The following is a 20,686-nucleotide window of genomic DNA, read 5'->3' as shown; positions in this document are numbered from 1 at the left end:
CAAAATCATCAGACAGTCCTGCCTCAAAATGCATTCATCCTCAATCCTCCAAAATCCTCTTGTGCTTCAATCACCATTCATCCTCAATCCTCCAAAATCCTCATGTGCTTCAATCACCATTCATCCTCAATCCTCCAGAATCCTCATTTGATTCAATCACCATTCATCCTCAATCCTCTAGAATCCTCCAAAACCGCCAGGAGGATTTTGGAGGAGTGAGGTGGGTTAGGGTTAAAATTGTGCAGCAGCAGGATTCCAGTCAAAGTAGTGAGTTTGGCGGTTTTGAGACATCATCTTTCATTGAAAAAAAAAACTTTTTCATTTTGCCGACACGCATGGCTACGGCGACGCGCGCGCATACCAGAAACCGGAGACTTTTTTTTTTTGGCCTTAAATGTAATATACAACATTTGTTTTGCTGTATTTTTCAGAGATGGATGAATTGGGAGTTAGTATTACAGTTGGTATCACTTTGCATGTTGTTGCATTGGCCAGTGGTTCTAGACAAAACACCATGGAGGGTTATAGTTTAAAAAACAAAACAGGACAAAAATGGAAAATCTTTCGAGTCCATACCTTCAACCTCCCTCTCTTGGCAGTTGTGGACAATTTTGCGAAGCGCAGTCATGGTAGCACGGTACGTCCTTAATAGCAGAGAGCGCTGAAAATACAAACCAAATACAATTTTCACTGAATTCAGAGAACTTGATGGAAATTTAATATAGGTTTTCCCGGCCAATTTCCTAAAATGTTCATTCACCTCTGAAAATCGGCCATTCATTTTCGTCTGAATTTGAGAATCACTCTGAACACGAGTTACATTTTCGCTACCAGAGCATTCGATTCCATTTCAGTTCAATCAATTAAGTGACTGAGTAGCACCTTTCGTCTATGCCCATTCAGATTCGTTTTACAAGACTTCTTTTTCGCTTTTAGATGGCGATTTCAAACATTAACCATTCTATTTCACTTTAAGTTTAGTGTTCTGTGATGTAATCTGTTATTTTGAATGAGAAAAACATACTTTTGATTGCACACTCACGAAATTGTGTTCCAGAACTCTGCGCGAAAAGGTATGCTTGCCTAAATGAATGAACAGGCAACGTAATTGGCCGTCTGTTTCTCAAAACCGAATGCACGGACAATGAAAACGATTGAACTTTCATTGAATTGAAACAGGATTAAAGATGTGCATTCATATCCAGATGAAAAAGAATGACCGATTTTCAGAAGTGACCGAACATTTCAGGAAATTGGCCGGGTAAACCTATATTAAACTGGTCTTAAGAATATACTAGCAATCATTAAAGGTCCGTCGAAACTTGTTAAATCGAGGTTTTTTATCCAGATGTGAAAATGATAGATTTTAAAGCAGAGAATTATTTCCAAAATAACAGCCAAGGTAGAACACTTCCTTGCCAATTGGCTACTGTTTCCAAATGTGTAAATAAAAAAAGAGTCAAATCAGTGATATTAACTATGGTCTGAACTAGGGCAAGTTTCATGGCGCTGCTAAGCACACAAGTTTCTGCTAACTGAACCTCTGTCCCTTTAATGGAGACGGTAAGCATTATAAGCAAAGAATAGAGCACGCTAAAATTAGGGGCATTATTTGCTTAAAGGGAATATAGAACATTTGCTTTTGCTTCAATTTCCAGAAATAAATAGACACATACAAATTTTCTTGAAAATGTCACGACACCAGGAGCCAGGATTTTACAGGATGCTTTAGACTGTCATTCCCTAACAATCCAGTAAGGTATTTTGTGATAATTTGATCATTTCGTTTTTTGATGTTTGCAAATGTTGTCTATTTCCTTTAAAATAACAAATGTTAAATTGAGTCGTGTCTTACATCCGAGACACACCAATCCAGCAGCAGAGTCAGGCAGGGACCCAGTTTGATCTGAAGATTAAAAGCCGTCTCCCACTCTGGCTCAATTTCGATGTGCTTGCCGACCTGCCTCACCACTTGATCCATACCCTGAGGCAGAGGAAAAGAGGGGTAAAAAAAAAGGGAGAACATCAGAAAATTAACACAATTTTCAATTATTTTGATGACGATAGGTGTGGATTTGGTAACAGGAAAATGTAAATTCTTGTTGCGTTGTGATCATTAACCAATTAGCACCTTCAGCCGATTTCACGAAACTCCAGTTGCACCACAAAATTATTGCATAAGTTGCGCAAAACTTCATGCTGCGCATCATTTCAGTTATGACAAATTCACAAAAGTTTTTATAGTGCGCGAATCCTCGCCTTGCACAACAAATTATGGCATAACTTACGCAATCATTTTAGGTGGCATAAGTTGTGGCGAAGCGACTGCAAATATCCATTTTACCAGCAAATCGTGATCGCTATGGAGACTTGCACAACTTATCGAAGTTTATACAAGACACTCACAACTTTGTGTTTCAAGTAAATGAATGCATTATGATATACAAATTACTTAAAATATTGAGTCTTGATGACTATAATAAAATAAAAAATTGTGACCTCAACTTCCATCAATCAATCAGGTAGATATCAATTGGATAAATTCTCTCACAGGAGTCTGTGACTAGACTAGTCAGTGTTTGGTACCAAGACGTTCACATGAAAAGTGAACTTGATTCTGAAATAGACTTACATGCATCGCACTCAAGAGATCCAACAGCACTGTTATTCCGTCCATGACACGGTCCCGCACAGCTGGAGTCCATTCCTCCGGCTTGTTGGACAAAATGTACCTGAGACAAAGAATTGACATCAAAGCGATCACAAGTCAATTACAAGACAATCACTGGTCAAATTACCAATCCAATCAAATAGCCAGGTCTAAACTGACGGGGGACAATGACAAAGAAATGTCGTTTGTAAAATTTCATTTGAAAAGCTTGAACTGGACTCGAAACTTGACGACTTGTGATTGACTTGTGATGACTTGTGATTGACTTGTGATTGATTTGTGACTAACTTGTGATTGACTTGTGACTGACTTGTGATTGACTTGTGATTGACTTGTGATGACTTGTGATGACTTGTGATTGACTTGTGACTGACTTGTCACTGACTTGTGACTGACTTGTGATGATATCTAATTGACTTGTGATTGACTTACGACTGTGACATGCACACAAGCCTGGTGTCACCTCAACAATGCCTTCCAGGTGTGTTCAAGGTCCTTCTGAAAAACCAGTACTAACCAGGGTCCGCAATAAGCGGTATCACATCGCAATTTGCGACACATTCGAGGCCGACTGCGACGCAATTTTTAAAGTGCATCGCAAAACTGCTATACAACATTTTGATCATGAAAAGTTGACACAAAGTGTACTTGCCACCAAATTTCGGTCCACTGAATTCCACAACTATCGGACATGGTAAACATCCATCATGTTTTGATTTAGTTAAGCTTAAATACTGAAAAAGAACGTCAATTTTGTTCAGCTGTATAAAATCTGTACGTGTTTAGTTTGTAAACAGGCGGCGCGCATCTGATGGGCCAATAACGAGACCACGTGATAAACGCAGCTAATAATTTGGAATCGCACTAATGATCCGGACATAAGGAATGCCCGGAGCGTCAGTGCGATACCAAATTATCCGCAGCATGTATCACGTGGTAAATCACGTGCATGATCGGAGGAGGTGCAGGACGTACGTCGAGATTTTACCTCGTACTTTGAATCTGCTGCGACTGTGCGAGGAATAATTTATGGATTTATAAAAGAAATAACACGTTTGTACACTATCTGGTCAAGTATTCAACAATCTTTATTCTTATTCTCACTCACTGGTAAATATATGCATGAAATGAGTATTTTGGTGGCTAAAAAAGTTACATGCACGTCGTGCATGCTCAGTAAAAAAGCTACGTGCACAAGCTAAAATCTACATCCACTGGTGCATGCGTGCACCCGGGTAAATCGAGCCCTTTTCTCATCACTATTCTTTAGATATTTGTCGGTTTATCTTAAACATTTTGCCGACACGGAAAACGTGTTTACCCCTTCAAGTAAATCACTTGATACGCACGTGGGATTCGTGGGAACTAAAACGTCAAAATCCCAGCTGTGTTGTCTTTTGTGCGCTGTGTAGCATATTGATGAAAACATGGCTACTACGAAAACTACCGGTATCAAGGCAAATACTGCCAATAATTGGCAGGCGGATCTAGACCCGGGCCAGGAATGGCCCGGGTTAATAAATTGCTTTTTCACTCGAAAGTTATTCCAGCAAGCATGCAGCTCCTGAAATAAACAGACAACTGATGAGTCATTAAGTTCACAGCTTAACGTAAGTTACTTCTTTATTGCTTTGTAATTTGTACAGTCTGACACTGACAGGTAAATAGTAATTGCAAAGCCGAGGCTAAATTTGAGTATAACAAAATTGCTATGCAAAATTGGTAAACTGCTATGCAAATCAAAATTTGCATAGCAGTTTTGCTATACAAAAAAAATCCTTAAGGCTTACCCTGGTACTAACCAAAAATTGATTTGGCTTACATCTGATAAAACAATTTAAAAAAATAATAACATTTAACAAATAATGCGATAAATACATAAATATGTATTACCTGAGATCGATCAACACAAACTGGAATCGGCGAAGTCCGTTTAGATTCATTCGTTGGAAACGGAACTTCCCACCCGCTGGCCCTGTTTCCAGAACAAAGGAAGACAAGATTGCTATAGAAATGATTTCTCTTAATAAAAGAGCTTTTATGAAGGCACATACAATAATATGGACAATAACAGCACAGCAATTTTCTCTTCTTTTTTTTTTTGTAGGAACAAAATCTGACTTGAAGTATAAAAAAAGCCATATTGGCTTGCACTTTTAAAAAGGAGTCAGATTTTTTTTCTTTAGGTTAGTTGTTTCTCCATTATAAAGAGTGTTTAACCCTAAATCACTAAAGCAAAAAACCTGCCAAACGCAACAACATGCAACGACTGTGAAAGTGTGAAGCCAATCCAGTGCAACAAGATCCAAATGGTAAAAAAACCCAGGCCTAACTGCCTCGAGTCTAGGGTTGCCACCTGCAACAAGATCCAACAGTGGCATTGTTCAAGGGGACTAGCTCACATTGTCACAGAACTGGCAGGTTTTGCACTGGTGTTGACTGCCTAATGCTACAAATAAAAACACTTTTACACCTGTTGTTGCATCTGGCAGGGTGAGGGTCAATCACTGAATTCAGCCCACCAGTCTGTACTGGCAGTATTTAGTACCTCAACTCACCTTCTCTGAATTTCTGAGTGTAGTCCACAAACGTCTTTAGAATGACGGCCAAGAGATTGTGTTCTATAATCAGCATCCGTGACTGAAAAAAGCAAATGTACGTAAGTAAATTTCCAAAAGAAAAATTATTTCAAAATCTTGATCCAAAGGCATGTAGAAATGATGGCAATTACTCCAAAAAGGGACCTACCGATTTAATGAGAAAAACCTTGCTCAAAGTAAAGATAGTAATGGTACCAACTATGCTGTGAAATTATTCCACCTGAAATGGTATCATTCCGAAGAAAAAAAATAATTGAAGGTAATTTTAAAAAGTGTTGCCGCGGGCATCCTTTTTCAAGTGCATTAGCAACGACCTTCAATGAATTTTCCTCAAATACAGAAATGAGACCCCGAAAATGTTGCATATTTTTTCTCCGCTTCCTGAAAATTGTATAGTATCCACTGAGCTGAAATTTTGACAGAGTAGCCTATTTAAGATTTTGGGCAATTTGGGGCAATTTTGATGCTTGAAATGACAAAAAAAATGCACACAAAGCAAATGGTTCTATATACTTTTAAGCAACAGGCTCATCCAGTCAATTTGTTTTTGTTCAAACAACCAATTGAGAACAAGGTATTAATGATCTTTTGCTTACCACCGTTGGAACAGTGTATATCTGCACAGACAGCGAAGTGACGGAGACCACGTGATCGTGATCATCCTCAGCAAAGTCATGCAGGATCTGGCTGTAGTGCTGCAGAGATACAACGCAATAAGACTGAATTACTGCTCAGCTATTGCACACAGAAGAACTCCGCTACAGACTCCGTGCATAATGGCACTTTTACCCCACTCACGAGAGCTCCAGTGGAGGGGCACACCGTGTGCGCGTACTAGTTCACGTGCGTATTGCATGAAATACACGACTAGTTCTGTTTTACTATACCTCATACGTATTCATGATCAAGAGCCATATTCTCACTGGTCCATTCAACATCACGTGCCAAATGCTAGTTTTGCTGTTTACCAAGCGTGCACGCAAGGATTGACGCACAGGGTAAATACGCGTGCGCAGTAGACTATCACACAGGTTACCTGTGCACTAGTCTACTGCTCATGTGCTCTACGAAGCAATCGTGGAACTAGTGCATGGGGGGAGCGTGAATGCCAAAACATCGCGCCCTAGCTGCATGAAAAGATGGTGGCACTCGAACAGAAACATTTTGCCAAGATAACTGATGAGGAACTCGATGAAATTTTAGTCAAAGAAAATATAACATGGTTCGCCTCAGGAACTAGTTTGTCAACTTCCAATACCTCGGGGAGCTAATATCAATTATATAACTGACATGCAGATCCTTGTCATTTGATTGGTGGAACTCACATCATGTGACATTCGTTATTGCTCCCATTCATGCCGGGGCTCAAAAAGTCCCATTCGCCCATGGGGAATGGGAAATACTATTCAACAGTTAGGATCATTCTTGTTCCACGACACGGTATTTGTGTGCAAAGGCATGCTGGTGTGCGCGTTCAGCGTTGCGCGTAGCGCGTATTGTTCCAAAGAGCCAGCGCTACAGAGTTGGGTTAAAACATTTTCGTGCAGGGGTGGTTTGGAAGAGAGAAATACATTTTCCAATACATTTTGTATTGAAAAAAAAGTTCAAATATATCAAATGACAAGGATCTATATGTCAGTTATATAAAACAATTATTGAGTGGCTTTAAATTGTGAAATGGGAGGAATATTATCACTCGGTAAAATCTGGACTTTTCCAGTTCACTCGGCTTCATCGTGAAATGGAAAAGTCCAGATTTTACCTTGCGATAATATTCCTCCCATTTCACTCTGAGCCACTCAACAATTGTATACTATCCACCCTCAAACCATGTTATACTTGTATCCTGAATGTGCAAAATCATTGATCTCCACTTACATGGATATTAAAGATACAGGGCAGCATTACTGCGCTTGTCTGGAATTGGGACTGGCTGCATTAGAGGAACACAATTTAATGCCAGACTTATCCAAATTTGCCTTCTGTCCTTACCTTAGTGAACATGATGGCAAACTTCTTCTTGTACTCCATGTCCATTAGCAGGGTACTCATGAACAGCTTGTGCCACTGTATTCTTGCAACTGTGTGCGATTCAAAAAAATAAACGCCAATATTTATAAAAAACAGGTTGCAGGAAAAATATCTCCAACATTACGCAGACATATTATAGACTCACTTCTCATGAATGTTGTATGTAAAATGGCAGCTCTGTAAAAAACAGTATACAAGTTCACATACAAGAGGTCAATGTTTATATTATTTTCTATTTTTTTTTAAAGAATTAATCCTGTTTTTTTAAAAGTCTTGTACAGAATTCCATTAAGATACTTGACTGGGTTCAGAGACACTGTGCCAAGTATGGGCTCCGTGAGTGAACAAAAGAGGGTGCTATCTGATCACTTTCGAGATTCGCATGGACAGGATATGCAGTGTACACGTAATAGTTCACGTGCGTACGGCGCAAAGTACACACCACTAAATTTATTCTGAATGTGCACAAAGCCATAGCCTCTTTGCATGAGCATCAGGTGTAATTTGTGTTCAAATGTCCCTCCCAGTGGTCTCCCCCAACTCTCCCTTTCTTGCCATTAAGATACTTTTGGATAATCATTTTGGCATTAATTGTATTTCACAGCTGAAGCATGTAAATGCTTTAGTGCACATGGAGAACTCTTCTTATACATGATTCCAATGTTAAAGTGTACCTACTGCGTTAACTACGGTTCACTCTAAGAGAATTGCCAAGCACCCAAATTTACTTAAAATTTATAAATTTTTACTATTTGACCGAAACGTATTTATGAATGGGAAAAAATATGTGCTTGGCTGGTACTAAACAGGTATGTTTAAAACCAGCTGGGGGCCTGGACGCGGATAATGGCGAGGTATCCGCGACCAGGCCCCTAGCCGGTTTTTAACCTTTTTGTTTCAAACCGGCCAAGCACATATTTATTCTCATAATCACAACACAAATTTATCATAAACCTTTGGAGTAACAGGGGCCCAATTTTAAAACACCGCTTAACAAATTTATGGGCTCAGCAGAGATCAGCAGAGAACCAGTCACAAGCAATATACACTGCACGTATTTGTTAGCTGGTACCCATTTTTCGTTAAGCCATTTGTTGTTTGTACTTAGCAAACCTGTATGCGCAAATGCTCTATGTAATAAGCAAGTAATTATAAAAATTTATTGCCCGGCCAATTTCTTATGCAATTGTTACTTACCCTTCCAGAGTTTTGTGTCTTTGAGCATGATCTGTTCTAGGATGGTATACTCCGAGGCATGGAGGGGCTTCATAAGTTCCTGGCATTGCAGCTGACGCAACCCATCTGAATAGTAAGAGAGAGGACAGATACAACATGCAGAGAGTTGCAATCAAGTCTGTCACAAGCAGGCCCATCGCTGGGGGGCCGGGGGGGGGGGGCAGTGGTAGTGATCAGGCTAGCTCAAAAGCCAGGATGTGTTGCAGTTACGCGCTGGATGTCTGATTACAATGCTGCATGCAAGCTGCATCACCACGCGAAAAGACCAAGTCCGTTGGACAGTAATGAGTCATGAAAAAAGTGTCCCGATGTCGTTTATGTGTCTTTGTGATTGTTTTCTATGGACTGGCCGAACAAAAGTTCAAGGAAACGGAGGTACCGAGGTGGGTGTTTCAAGGTACGGGTATTCATGTACATAAGATTCTACTCCCTTGACAGGAATGGGGTATTACTTTGAAGTAAACAGAGTTTTGAGGTATCTGACTTGGAGGTAACGAGAGTTTACTGTACATGTATGAGCTGAGCTAGTACTTTCTTCAGATTTTCCTAAACCCAACTTGAAAATTACTAGGCGTTAGGAAAATTTGGGGAAAAAGTCAAAGGATACCATGTTAGGGAATTCCATTATGTGCATTGTGTCCTTACTGCCACTGTGTCTAATTCCATTTTGTCCCCAACAAAACTGAAGCTAGCATACCTGCATAGGAGGCTACTTCAGACAGCCAACTAAGAAGCTTGAGGGCATACGTCTGATGGGCCACGACGGTGGAGTGCATCACCTGAACCTTCAGTGACTTGGCATCATGGAGGCCGGTGTTGCGTTTGATGATAGTCCGGGCGCGCTCACAATCCTTGTAGAGCCCATTGCGCACTGTGCTCCGCCCCTGCGATAGGAAAAAAAAATGGTATTCAAAAGTGTCACTGAAGAAGAAAAGAAGATATTTTTTCCCTGTTCCCTTTCTTCAATAAGTCAAAGAGAACAAGGCAATTTTTTCCATGAGTATGACCACCAAAAAAATGTACTTGAGTATGAGTACAAGTATTTTCACATATAGGAGCAAATTTTAATCTATCACGTGTTTTCAAGGGCTTTTTCCTGTCAAACCAGTCATTAAATGCAAAAGCCGGAAAAAATGTTTTAACCTGATGCCACTTTTTTCTTCATATATCATCTCAATGAAGGTCATTCATTGCAAAAATGATGATAAGACATGAATCTGGGACTGTGAAACATTTCAAATTTTGTTAGGAAATACTTAGACAATTTTCTTGACTCTCCATAGACTTTGCACACAATCGCGGAAGTGGCGTCAGTTTGCAACATTTTTTTCCTAGAAGCCTCCTAAACAGTAGAAAACTGGTTCTTTTCCTGAATGTCGCTCTAAAAAAATTGTAATTCTTGCGGGAGAACATTTGCAAGAGTACGAGTACGTGTACGAGAATGAGTACTTTGTCATGAGTATGAGTACAAGTGCGACTACAGATATTTTTTTCTTGCGAGTATGAGTACGAGTACATTTTTGTGAGTACGAGTACGAGTACCAAAAAATGAACTGGAGTACGAGTTCAGGTACTACAACACTGAATTGCCAAGTTGTTACAAATGAAAGGTCTCACTCTGTTTTAATACAAGGCGGAATAAGCCTATTTGCTTTCCTATGGTGCTCAGTGGACCGTGGGCCCCCACTGGCTCCATAGGAAAGTGCACATGTAAACAAAGTGTGACGTCATCAGTACAGAGGCTTATTGAGGGGGGGGGAACAACGGGGAACAATAACATGCATAATGCAGGTCACCAGGCAATGCTATACACATTAAATTGGATTGCATTGGGATTCTCGTACCTCCCTGTCGACAATTGTCGCAAAATCAACAGCTTCCTTTGGCGTACAATTCACTGCCTTCCTCAGAGTCTCAATCACCTTGGAAACAAAAATAAGCATTTAATTCAAAGGTTCAATCTCTTCAAGATGAAATGACTTGTAATTTCAATTGATGCAACTTTTAAAATTTCGTGGTTGTATTATATTAGTAGTGACTTAAGACTATCAGCTAAAAACATGTGCCCAATTTCATAGCCCTGCTTAACAGCCAATTTTCTGCTAACAGAGCCTCCATCTATTTCAAGGAGACCGTATAAGTAGTAAGCACAGCAAAAACACGCTTAACCCCGGAGGAGAAAGTTGCTTAAATCAGTGACATAACATGTGCAACCGTTAGCACGTCCACGCCACGAAATAGAGCTTAAGCAGCAGAATGATTTCCTGCTAAAGAAAGCAAAACTTTTCTGCTAACTGTTAAGCAGCGCTACGACCTCTTTTGAGGGCAACGATGCCTTTTGCAGGAAATCTACACCTGCAATATATAGGTATAGATATCCCTGAGCAAGATAGTTTACTGTAATTCCAAACATGATTTCATTGTGATTAGTACATCTGACAGCATGACTGTAAGTGTAACAAAGTGATGATTTGAAACCGACACTGCAGTTGAACATGATGACATACCTGCTCATAGGTGTGAATCTCGTCATTAAACAGCATTGTACAGTATGTATCTTCCAATGTCCTGAAAGGGAGATATCAACATTGAACTGTTTAGCAGGGAATGACCGCTTTGACAGGGAATGGCCCCTTTGGCAGGGATTGACCCCTTTGGCAAGGAATGACCTCCTCTGCAGGGAATGACCCCTCTGGGAGGGAATGAACCTTCTATCAGGGAATGACCCTATGGCAGGGAATGACCCCATTGGCAGGGAATGACCCCTCCAGCAGGAAATGACCCCTTTGGCAAGGGATGACCCCTCTGGCTGGGAATGAACTCTCCAGCAGGGAATGACCCCTCCGGCAGGGAATGACCCCTCTGGCAAGGGATGACCCCCTGGCAGGGAATGACCCCCTTGGCGGGGAATGACCCCTCTGGCAAGGGATGACCCCTCTGACAGGGAATGACCCCTCTGGCAGGGAATGACCCCTCCGGCAGGGAATGACCCCTCTGGCGGGGAATGACCCCTCCGGCAGGGAATGACCCCTCTTGCAAGGGATGACCGCTCTGGCAGGGAATGAACTCTCTGGCAGGGAATTACACCTCTGGCAGGGAATGACCCCCTGGCAGGGAATGACCCCCTTGGCGGGGAATGACCCCTCTGGCAAGGGATGACCCCTCTGACAGGGAATGACCCCTCTGACAGGGAATGACCCCTCTGGCAGGGAATGACCCCTCCGGCAGGGAATGACCCCTCAGGCAGGGAATTAACTCTCTGGCAGGGAATGACCCCTCTGGCAGGGAATGACCCCTCCGGCAAGGAATGACCCCTCTGGCAGGGAATGACCCCTCTGGCAGGGAATGACCCCTCCGGCAGGGAATGACCCCTTTGGCAGGGAATGACCCCTCTGGCAGGGAATGACCCCTCAGGCAGGGAATGAACTCTCTCGCAGGGAATGACCCCTCTGGCAGGGAATGACCCCTTGGCAGGGAACGACCCCTCTGGTACGGAATGACCCCTTTTGCACGGAATGACCCCCTTGGCAGGGAATGACCCCTTTGGCAGGGAATGACCCCGTTGACAAGGAATTACACCCTTGGGAAGGAGTAATCTGTTTGGGGAGAAAAAACAGCGCGACCCTATTTTTTTCCAAACAGCTGAATGGAAAGATTGGTCACTTTTCATACTGGTTTTTGGGGATTCCATTGGAAGTCAAAGTTGGTTACATACTTTGGCCGCAGATCCTCCACGGGCACCTCGAGGTCGTCCTGGAGCAGCATATCGCAGCAGTAGTGTAGAATGATGCAGAACAGGGCTGAGGAGTAGGACTGCATGTCGACGGGTAGGTGCTCCAAAGGGTCCTGTATAAATGGGTCATACTAAAATCCTGTGAAGGATTGTCTTGATCCTTCAAGATTAAAAGGCCAAGCTTCAAGCTTCCACACTTATGACTGGGAATGTTTAGAGCTTCATGAAATTTCACTTGCTGTGAAATTGGAGGTAAAGCGTTTGTTCTAGCAAGGAATTAGAGGCGAAAGATCAAGGTGTGCCACGTTCAAGGGGCCACGCCACGTTAATAGGGGACATCAACTACACATCCAAGGGATGGATAGACAACATAACAAAACACACTTCAGTGGTAATCCATGAGAGCAAACCTGACCTGTGCTGGCTTTTCCGGGTTGCGTTGGTGGATGCTGCAATAGGGATCGCTCTTCCATGCCTCAATGTCACCGCAGTCGCAGTAGCCTCCTCCTCCAGACGTGTTCATCTGACCAAAGCAACAGAACAGTACACGTCCATGCATGTTTTTAGGCATTTAACTCACTCAAACAACTGAATGTAAATCTAAGCTAGGATGGGATTGTGTATATTTAGGCCTATAGGTGCTGAAGTGGACTCAATCACAAATCCTTACGCAATGCCAAAACAAGTTGTTGACTGTCAAGGAAAAGGACGTTAGCAGCCCAGGCATGTAAAAAAAAAACTTTTGGAGATTATCGAGTTTAAAGGTTTTGTGTTTCCATTTCTAAATTAAAAAATCACATAAGGCTGAAATGTTGGCACATGAAATTTGTTAATAATTGAAATAATATTGTGTATTTTTATTTCAAAGTATTACTTAACTTTGAAGTTATTTACATTTTTCGGCTAGCAACCTTTATCCCAGGAACTGCCCTTGCCTTAAATGTGCGCTTAAGCGACATGTTATATCATAATGTCCTTTTGCAGGGAATAAACTTGGCTATACCTTCCCACTTCAGTGGCACATTAGCGCACTTGGAAAATAATACATTAGTATTACACGCCAACATCCTTTTGCCGGGGAAAAATAATGGAAAATCTCCTCCCGTCTCTTTCATACTGTTAATTACGTCAGAATGACGTAGCCCCCTGGACACAAAATGTATCCTACTGAAAGATATTTCCACGCACTATTGATTACCCGAAAAATCTTAATTTGACCTATTGACCTGTTTTTGGCCCTAACGACCTTCTTCCAGGCACCCAACGAAGTCATCATAAATCTAAGTCAGTTTACAAGCTATTCAATTGAACTGTACATGCATTTGATCGTCTCCTCTGTCTTGTGACTGGACTAGTGATGGACAATAACAATCAAATGAATGTAAGACATTGACATATGTGCACGGGGACACAGGGACAGCTCTGTGAGGAAAATTTCAGTAGTTCTCTTACCCTGTATCGGTGGGTTTTATGTTTGCTCTTTTGAAAGCACTCGATGCAAAGTACGCAGGTCGGGTCCATTGCACAATCCCTGTAGGTAAAACAAATTAGCACGAAAACAACTTAGCTATATCATGCATTGTATTCGTTGTACATCACTGAACCAATAACCATTGGACACATCTAGCCCTGGTGGACTCCCTTTCCTCCCTACGTTACGGAGGGAGTCCTGAGTATACATGTGCTCACAACCGAACGAAAACATTTCTTACCAATAATTTCAATATTTTTACCTTGTTGGAGAAGCTAATTTTTACGTCGTATATTCTATGTGTCCTTATCTGTTAGTACGCTAGGTTCAGGAATTCCATATGCGATGCTGACTGACGTCAATCAGGAAAATAAACTCGAAAGCATCGTTAAACTTGTACGTGTTTAGTCTCTTTTCATCAGTTTCTCACCGCCGAGTCTATTCTAGTCGTACATCATACCATGAACGTCTGTGCAGCGTGTAGTCTGGTTCCCTAGACCGGACAATTATTCTCGACGCTCATATCACATCTGGTCCGAGGGACAGACTATGCCGTATGAATATGCAGTGCGCACGCGTGATTTGCTTAGTAACCACCCTCATACGCACGCGCACTTACTTGAAGGCGCGGTCGCTAATCCAATGACCGAGTGTGTTTTCGCGCCAGTTACCAGAAACACACTTCGGCTTTGGTCATTGGTTGAGCGTTTTCGTGACATCGGTTGGCTGGAGTGACGTCACGGTTCAACCAAAACTAAACAAATGAGGGCGCTAGCGTGCGTGCGCGCTTTCGGATCGTACGCACGTACATTTGTACATAATCATGTACATTGTACATGACGTACGACTCTGTGAATAAACTGATGAAAAGAGACTACAAACACGAACAAGTTTAACGTTGCTTTGGAGTTTATTTTCCTGATTAACGTCAGTCAGCATCGCATATGGAATTCCTGAACCAAGTGGCCAATAGATAAGGATACATAGAGTATGTAGGCGTGAAATAAGCTTCTATAACGAGGTAAAACATACAAAACTCTGGTAAAAATGTTGGGATGGTTTCATGTAGAAAAGTCTTGTCCTGGACGTTAGTCGTATTGCAATGAAGACTTCGTCCAACCTGGGCTATGGACACATCTAGAAACAGTATAGCATGAAGGCCTTAGTTCCGGGTCCCCTCATAAGTCCGATGCCTCATAGGTCCGACGCCTCATAAGTCCGACGCCTCATAAGTCCGAAATTTCGGACTAATGAGGCGTCGGACCTATGACATGTATGAGGCGTCGGACTTATGATACGGCCCCCCTTAGTTCTTGCGATTTCAACCTCGTTCCCATGGTGTCAAGCAGTACACTCCTACTACCTGCTCTGTCATCCTGGTATTGAATTATCTGCATGTTCAAATACCTTGCACATGAAAATTAGATATGAAATAGTCTGGTGCCTGGCCATGCTTTAAATCCGGGATTTTTTTTGTATGCGGTGTCCAGGGTACAGACGGAATCAATTCATTGTGGCGTGAGATCCAAAAACATGATTTTATCCAAGTCATTTCTATGCTCATCCCATATCCACCCCCCTCCCTTCCCCCGCCTCTTGAAAGGGTGAAAGATTATATTCATAATCGTAATTCGGCGACAGCCATTTTCTCGGGTGACACCAGGCTCGCTTGAGTCGCTGTCAGGTAGTACGTACGCACTCCAGGCTCCTTCGACCAACAGGGTGATCAAAATGCGTACATCTTTTCTTTAAGAACGTGTCCGGCGTGCGTGCTAAGGGAGCATTTCAGTCAGGCTGAAAGCGGTATCCATTGCGGTACCGGTGGTTTTTGCGTTACAAGGATTAAGTCCAGCTTGCTATGATAATGAGCTCAGTATACAAAATGTATACAGGTCAGTGCACACAGGCAGTTTCGTCACAACAATATTCATGAGGAGTGTCAGTCTGCTGACTGAGTGTCCTTCAAAATCAGCAGCACTAACCCCTTAATTGCTCTCTAGCTAGAAAATCCCTTTTAAGTGTACTGGGTTCTTTGCATGCGGGCTGGCCCGAGCCTTTTCAACACTTCATGGCCTATTCAAACTTGAAATCTTTGACAAGCCGACTGGGCTTCTAATGAGCTCCACGCGCCACACTTGACCTCATAAATATTCAGTTATTCAGGCCTGACGGCTTTCCATTCATCAGCCAGGTTTGGGGTATGGAGTGCGGTACCGCAAAGAATAACACCGATACAGCAATGGATACCGCTTTCAGCCTAACGTGGTTTCACCTCAAAAATGGCTTCTAATTTTGTTCACTGAATTAGTCTTAACATAGTTCTGGAAGTACTCACCGACAGGAATAGGTGGGTTCCCCCATCTTGAAGACCCGGCCGCACAGCTGCGGCGGATTGTCCGTCTTCTTGAGTTGCTGAAACACCAAGCTGGGGTCCCCGTTGCAGATGAACCACTCCAGGGGCTGAAGCAGCTTCTCCTGGCACATCAGGTCCTCCTCCGGCACGCTCAGCTCGTTGGAGGTGTACGCCCGGGGCACATTGTCGCGCCAAAACTGATAGAGGGCGGTGTTTAAGTCGGCCTTGGAGCTGCACTGCTGCCATCTCTGTGGATAAATTTGTGGACAAAACGGGGATGATAAAGATGCTAACCCTAAGATCCATCAGGCCGAAAGTCTCAAGGCCAAACTACCGGTAACTCAGAGTCTGTAGTCACCAACTCCAGCAGGATACAACTGTGGCATTGTTCCATGGGACTAGCTCTCATTGACTCAGAAGCAGCCGTTCATGCACTTGTGTTGGTAGCTGAATGCATCAAAGTGCACCAGACTTTTCCACCTGATGTACTGTGTTGCATCTGGCAGGGTTACGTTAATCTTAACATTCTAGGTATTTGTTTTCCCATTGGAAACAGTTCTGCGTTTCAGAAATTCTCCACCGTGCAGAAAACCAAAGGCACACTGTATTTCAACTTTGAAGGGCAACTGAGTCCCATAAAGAGTAATAGAGGTTCGGCTGTACCTTTCAAAATCCTGAAAAATGAATTTTGGAGGATCTAGGGGGTAAGAAGGATATATGAGTAATACCCATAGAGCTATATTAAATTACTAGAGCGCTAACTCCTCATTCTTGCCCGCGGAGACGCTTTGAAGCCGCTCTGGGCGCAGACATTTTGAATTTATGTGCGTGTTTGTGGAACACAATCAAAATAGATGGATTGAATTTTAAAAGTGTACTCTAAATGCAATGCGCAAGTAGAAGATGCGCAAACAACTTAAGCGCGTCATGACGGTTCAAAAAACGTCACGGCGAAAAGCATCTGCAGCGGAAGGACGCGCACATGTTGCGCTGTTTGCATAGAGCAAAAATGAAACGCTCATTTGCTGATCGTGCGTTTCGGTTTCGGGCATATCGGCTTCGATGATGCACCGGTATGGAATACAAACGCAGATATGCAAATAGCCATACAAAAGCCGTACAAAATTTCAAGTTTTCCATAGGTTTGTGCACAAACATGGATGCGCCCATCAGGCATTACTTTGTACATCGAGTTAGCGCTCTAGTAATTTAATATAGCTTTATGGTAATAACCAACTCGACCTCCCATGTCATGATGCGCTTGCCTGCATAATGCAACATTCAAACCCCTGCCCTCTATCTATGACATACATGCATGTTCTTAATGTCGCCAAGTAGCTTGGTAAGTCAAATAAATTGAAAGTGGATATTGTTCTCTTATAGGGAACCGGGCCCGTAACTACACGATCGCCAATACATCCATAATCGTGAACTGTAGTTTAGAACACCTCAATATTTTACAAGTTCCGTTCATAAATCAAAACCCTGCCCTCTTTCCACATAATTATGCTAGCTGCTTATATTCAATATCATATCTTATTCTTAGCTAACTACTTAGATGATTCCAAACACATAAAGTGAATTTTCCTACTTGTATCATACTCATACTCTGTCAAATGTTTAGGTAGGCATAGGCCCAGTGTTACAACATTTGCTTTTGCTGTAATTTAAAAAAAAAATTGATGGAATTGGGTGGTTAGAATTTTATAGCAAATATTGTTACACTGACTTGTTTGAAGTGTTGTGTTCATAGATGCTGGAAAAACCAAGAAAAACAATTGTGTTCCTGTAGTCTGGTTCCTTGACCCCACTCAAGATGAAACGGAGCAATTTATAGATGTCAGGGAATTGTTAGGTCAGGGAACCAGTCTAGCTGGCTTGCACTTGTTCATAATAATCATAGGTCATGGGTGTGTAATCGACTGCAAACAAAATGCGGACTAACTAAACTAGAGGCAGTAAAATATTTGAAGCTTATCGGCAACTAGCCCCACTTGTGTGGCCTCCGTATTGCTGCGCTGTACGTTAGGCCACACGTCTGGTTTCCCAACCTACTGAGGAGTTTAGTACGAAACTAGTGCATATGGACTCCAGAAAGATGTCTAAATTTCTCGAAAAATTTGTAGAAAGATTACCTAATCTACCCGGAGGGCAAAAGATGAGACATCATAGAATACAACCGTATGCAGTGGTACGTAAAAAAAAATGCCAAAAAAGGGTGCGCCAGTGTTTGGACTAAACTCCTCAGTAGGTTGAAAAACCAGGTGTGTGGCTTAACGTACGGCGCAGCAATACGGAGGCCACACAAGTGGGGCTAATCGGCAACCAGCATTGGAAACTGATACAAAAATACCACTTTTCTTGAAAATGGCAGCACACCAGCTGCCACGATTTTACAGAATAACGTTAGACTGTCATTCACTAACACCAGTACTACGGTCCAATAATGACAAAGTGTTCATAATTAACAATTTGGTAGGCCTATATAGTTTTGTTTAGACTCGAAGAGGAGGAATTTTACTATGAAATTATGTCACTCAGACACAGAAACTCTGAACATGGGCGGATGTACAGCGGTTTGTATAAAAAGTGATCCGGAACTGTCGCACTGACTGTACCGTCTGTCGACCATCATGACCTAGCCCATAAATGTGGCCAATTTACTGGCCTATCTCCGTAAATAAAGGCCACACTTCCACCGTGTACAAAAACATGTCGAACTTTGTCAAATTTTGTTTTCACATTAAGGCTTAGTTTGTGGCTTTTTTGCTTTAGAAGCATACTCACCCTCTTTATAGGCTAACAAGAAAGTGCTGCCTTTTTCAATTGTCTAATTTTCGTGAAATTTCATGTTGAAATTTTGATACGCAAACGTGTGCAAACGAATCAGGAAATTTCAGGAAAAATAGACATCTGAAAAAGGCACTTTCTGATTAGCGTATAAAGAGGGTGAATATGCTTCTCTAAAGCAAAACAAACCTACAGTACAAACTAAGCCTAAATGTGAAAATCAAAATTTGACAAAGTTCTACATGTTTTTGTACATGGCAACATTTATGGGCCGAAGACCGAATGTAAAGAATGTCAGACAAGTCGACCGTTGAGACAACTCGACTCGAGACAAGTCGACCGTTGAGACAACTCGACCGTTAAGACAAGTCGACCGTTGAGACAACTCGACTCGGGATAACTCGACCGTTGAGACAGCTCAATGGAAATGTATACACGTGGAGCGGAAAAAGTTGCATAAATCTGTGGCAAGACCAGTCCTGGGCGCGGGGCGGGCATACTCGATGCACAGAGGGCGCTCCGATCGCACGGTACGGCCACGTTGACCGACCGGGGATGGGATAAGTGGGCGCACAAGCCCGGCAAAAACGATCGTACATAGCTCCCAAAACGGCGATCAGCCGCCGTCAAAATCCCTGGTTCTATCCCCAAAACTAGGCCCCAAAACATGCGAGCCGACTTGTCTTTCCATTTATCGCACATACGGTCGAGTTGTCTCAACGGTCGAGTTGTCTCAACGGTCGAGTTGTCTCAACGGTCGACTTGTCCCGAGTCGAGTTGTCTCAACGGTCGACTTGTCTGACCCCCCGAAGACCGCCCCTACATTGCCCTACGCAGTACGTGGCTCAGTAAAACTGGAGCAACTATAGAATGCAGGGCCACGCCGAAGCAAGGTTTTTTATTTTGCCTGGAGGCGTGGATGGAATAGGAGTAATAGATATGCAAACCTGCAAAAAATTGCTAAGTACAGCGAAGGAATGCACTGCACTTGTCTTCAAAGCTTCTCATGAAGGATCGGAAGGGAGGGCGTGCTTGTAAATGTGTTGGGGGCACTGTCTGGAGCGGCGGAGGCGCGGAGTCTTGGAGTCGCAGAATCGCGGAGACGCGGGGCACTGGAGTGGCGGAGGCGCGGAGTCGCAGAGACGCGTACCGATAGAGGGCGCAATTCTCGGCGGAATCTTTTTGAGAACGAAGCATCCATATCCATTTTAAATGGGCGGGCCAATTAGGAAGGGAGGAGGGCGACGGGGCACTGTCTGGAGTCGCGGAGGCGCGGAGTCGGGGAGTCGCAGAGTCACTTTAATTGGGCGGGCCAATTAGGAAGGGGGGGGGAGGGCGACGGGGCACTGTCTGGAGTCGCGGAGGCGCGGAGTCGGGGAGTCGCAGAGTCACTTTAATTGGGCGGGCCAATTAGGAAGGGGGGGAGGGCGACGGGGCACTGTCTGGAGTCGCGGAGGCGCGGAGTCGGGGAGTCGCAGAGTCACTTTAATTGGGCGGGCCAATTAGGAAGGGGGGGGAGGGCGACGGGGCACTGTCTGGAGTCGCGGAGGCGCGGAGTCGGGGAGTCGCAGAGTCACTTTAATTGGGCGGGCCAATTAGGAAGGGGGGGGAGGGCGACGGGGCACTGTCTCTCAGTGGTGGAGGCGCGGAGTCGCGGAGTCGCAGAGACGTGCACCGATAGAGGGCGCAATTTTCTGCGGCTCCACGACTCCACGATCGATTTTCAGAGGTAGGTCGACTGCGGGGTCCGACTGCGGTTCCACGCCTCCACGCAGCCGTACGGAGGCGCGGATGTAGAGTA

At 43.3% G+C, this 20,686-nt stretch overlaps 1 protein-coding gene across 3 annotated transcripts in view; it reads right to left on the bottom strand.

Moving 5' to 3' along the window:
• The window catches only part of LOC119740702 (E3 ubiquitin-protein ligase UBR2-like), a 54,730-nt gene that overhangs the window by 33,772 nt on the left and 272 nt on the right, over window positions 1-20,686 (bottom strand). For all 3 annotated transcript variants that reach the window (XM_038216080.1, XM_038216081.1, XM_038216082.1), the window contains exons 2-16: window positions 16,078-16,343; window positions 13,724-13,802; window positions 12,687-12,794; window positions 12,254-12,384; window positions 11,046-11,106; window positions 10,383-10,460; window positions 9,236-9,422; window positions 8,500-8,604; window positions 7,264-7,352; window positions 5,868-5,966; window positions 5,230-5,311; window positions 4,565-4,646; window positions 2,633-2,732; window positions 1,856-1,984; window positions 577-661 (exon numbers count right to left, since the gene is read on the bottom strand). In XM_038216080.1, coding sequence (XP_038072008.1) covers window positions 577-661; window positions 1,856-1,984; window positions 2,633-2,732; window positions 4,565-4,646; window positions 5,230-5,311; window positions 5,868-5,966; window positions 7,264-7,352; window positions 8,500-8,604; window positions 9,236-9,422; window positions 10,383-10,460; window positions 11,046-11,106; window positions 12,254-12,384; window positions 12,687-12,794; window positions 13,724-13,802; window positions 16,078-16,343 — 1,681 coding nt within the window. The remainder of the gene's footprint in view (window positions 1-576; window positions 662-1,855; window positions 1,985-2,632; window positions 2,733-4,564; window positions 4,647-5,229; window positions 5,312-5,867; window positions 5,967-7,263; window positions 7,353-8,499; window positions 8,605-9,235; window positions 9,423-10,382; window positions 10,461-11,045; window positions 11,107-12,253; window positions 12,385-12,686; window positions 12,795-13,723; window positions 13,803-16,077; window positions 16,344-20,686) is intronic.

Source organism: Patiria miniata, unplaced genomic scaffold (genome assembly GCF_015706575.1).
Source record: "Patiria miniata isolate m_02_andy unplaced genomic scaffold, ASM1570657v1 HiC_scaffold_5, whole genome shotgun sequence".
Classification (NCBI taxonomy): Eukaryota; Metazoa; Echinodermata; class Asteroidea; order Valvatida; family Asterinidae; genus Patiria; species Patiria miniata.
This window is presented reverse-complemented; position numbering and strand designations above follow the sequence as displayed.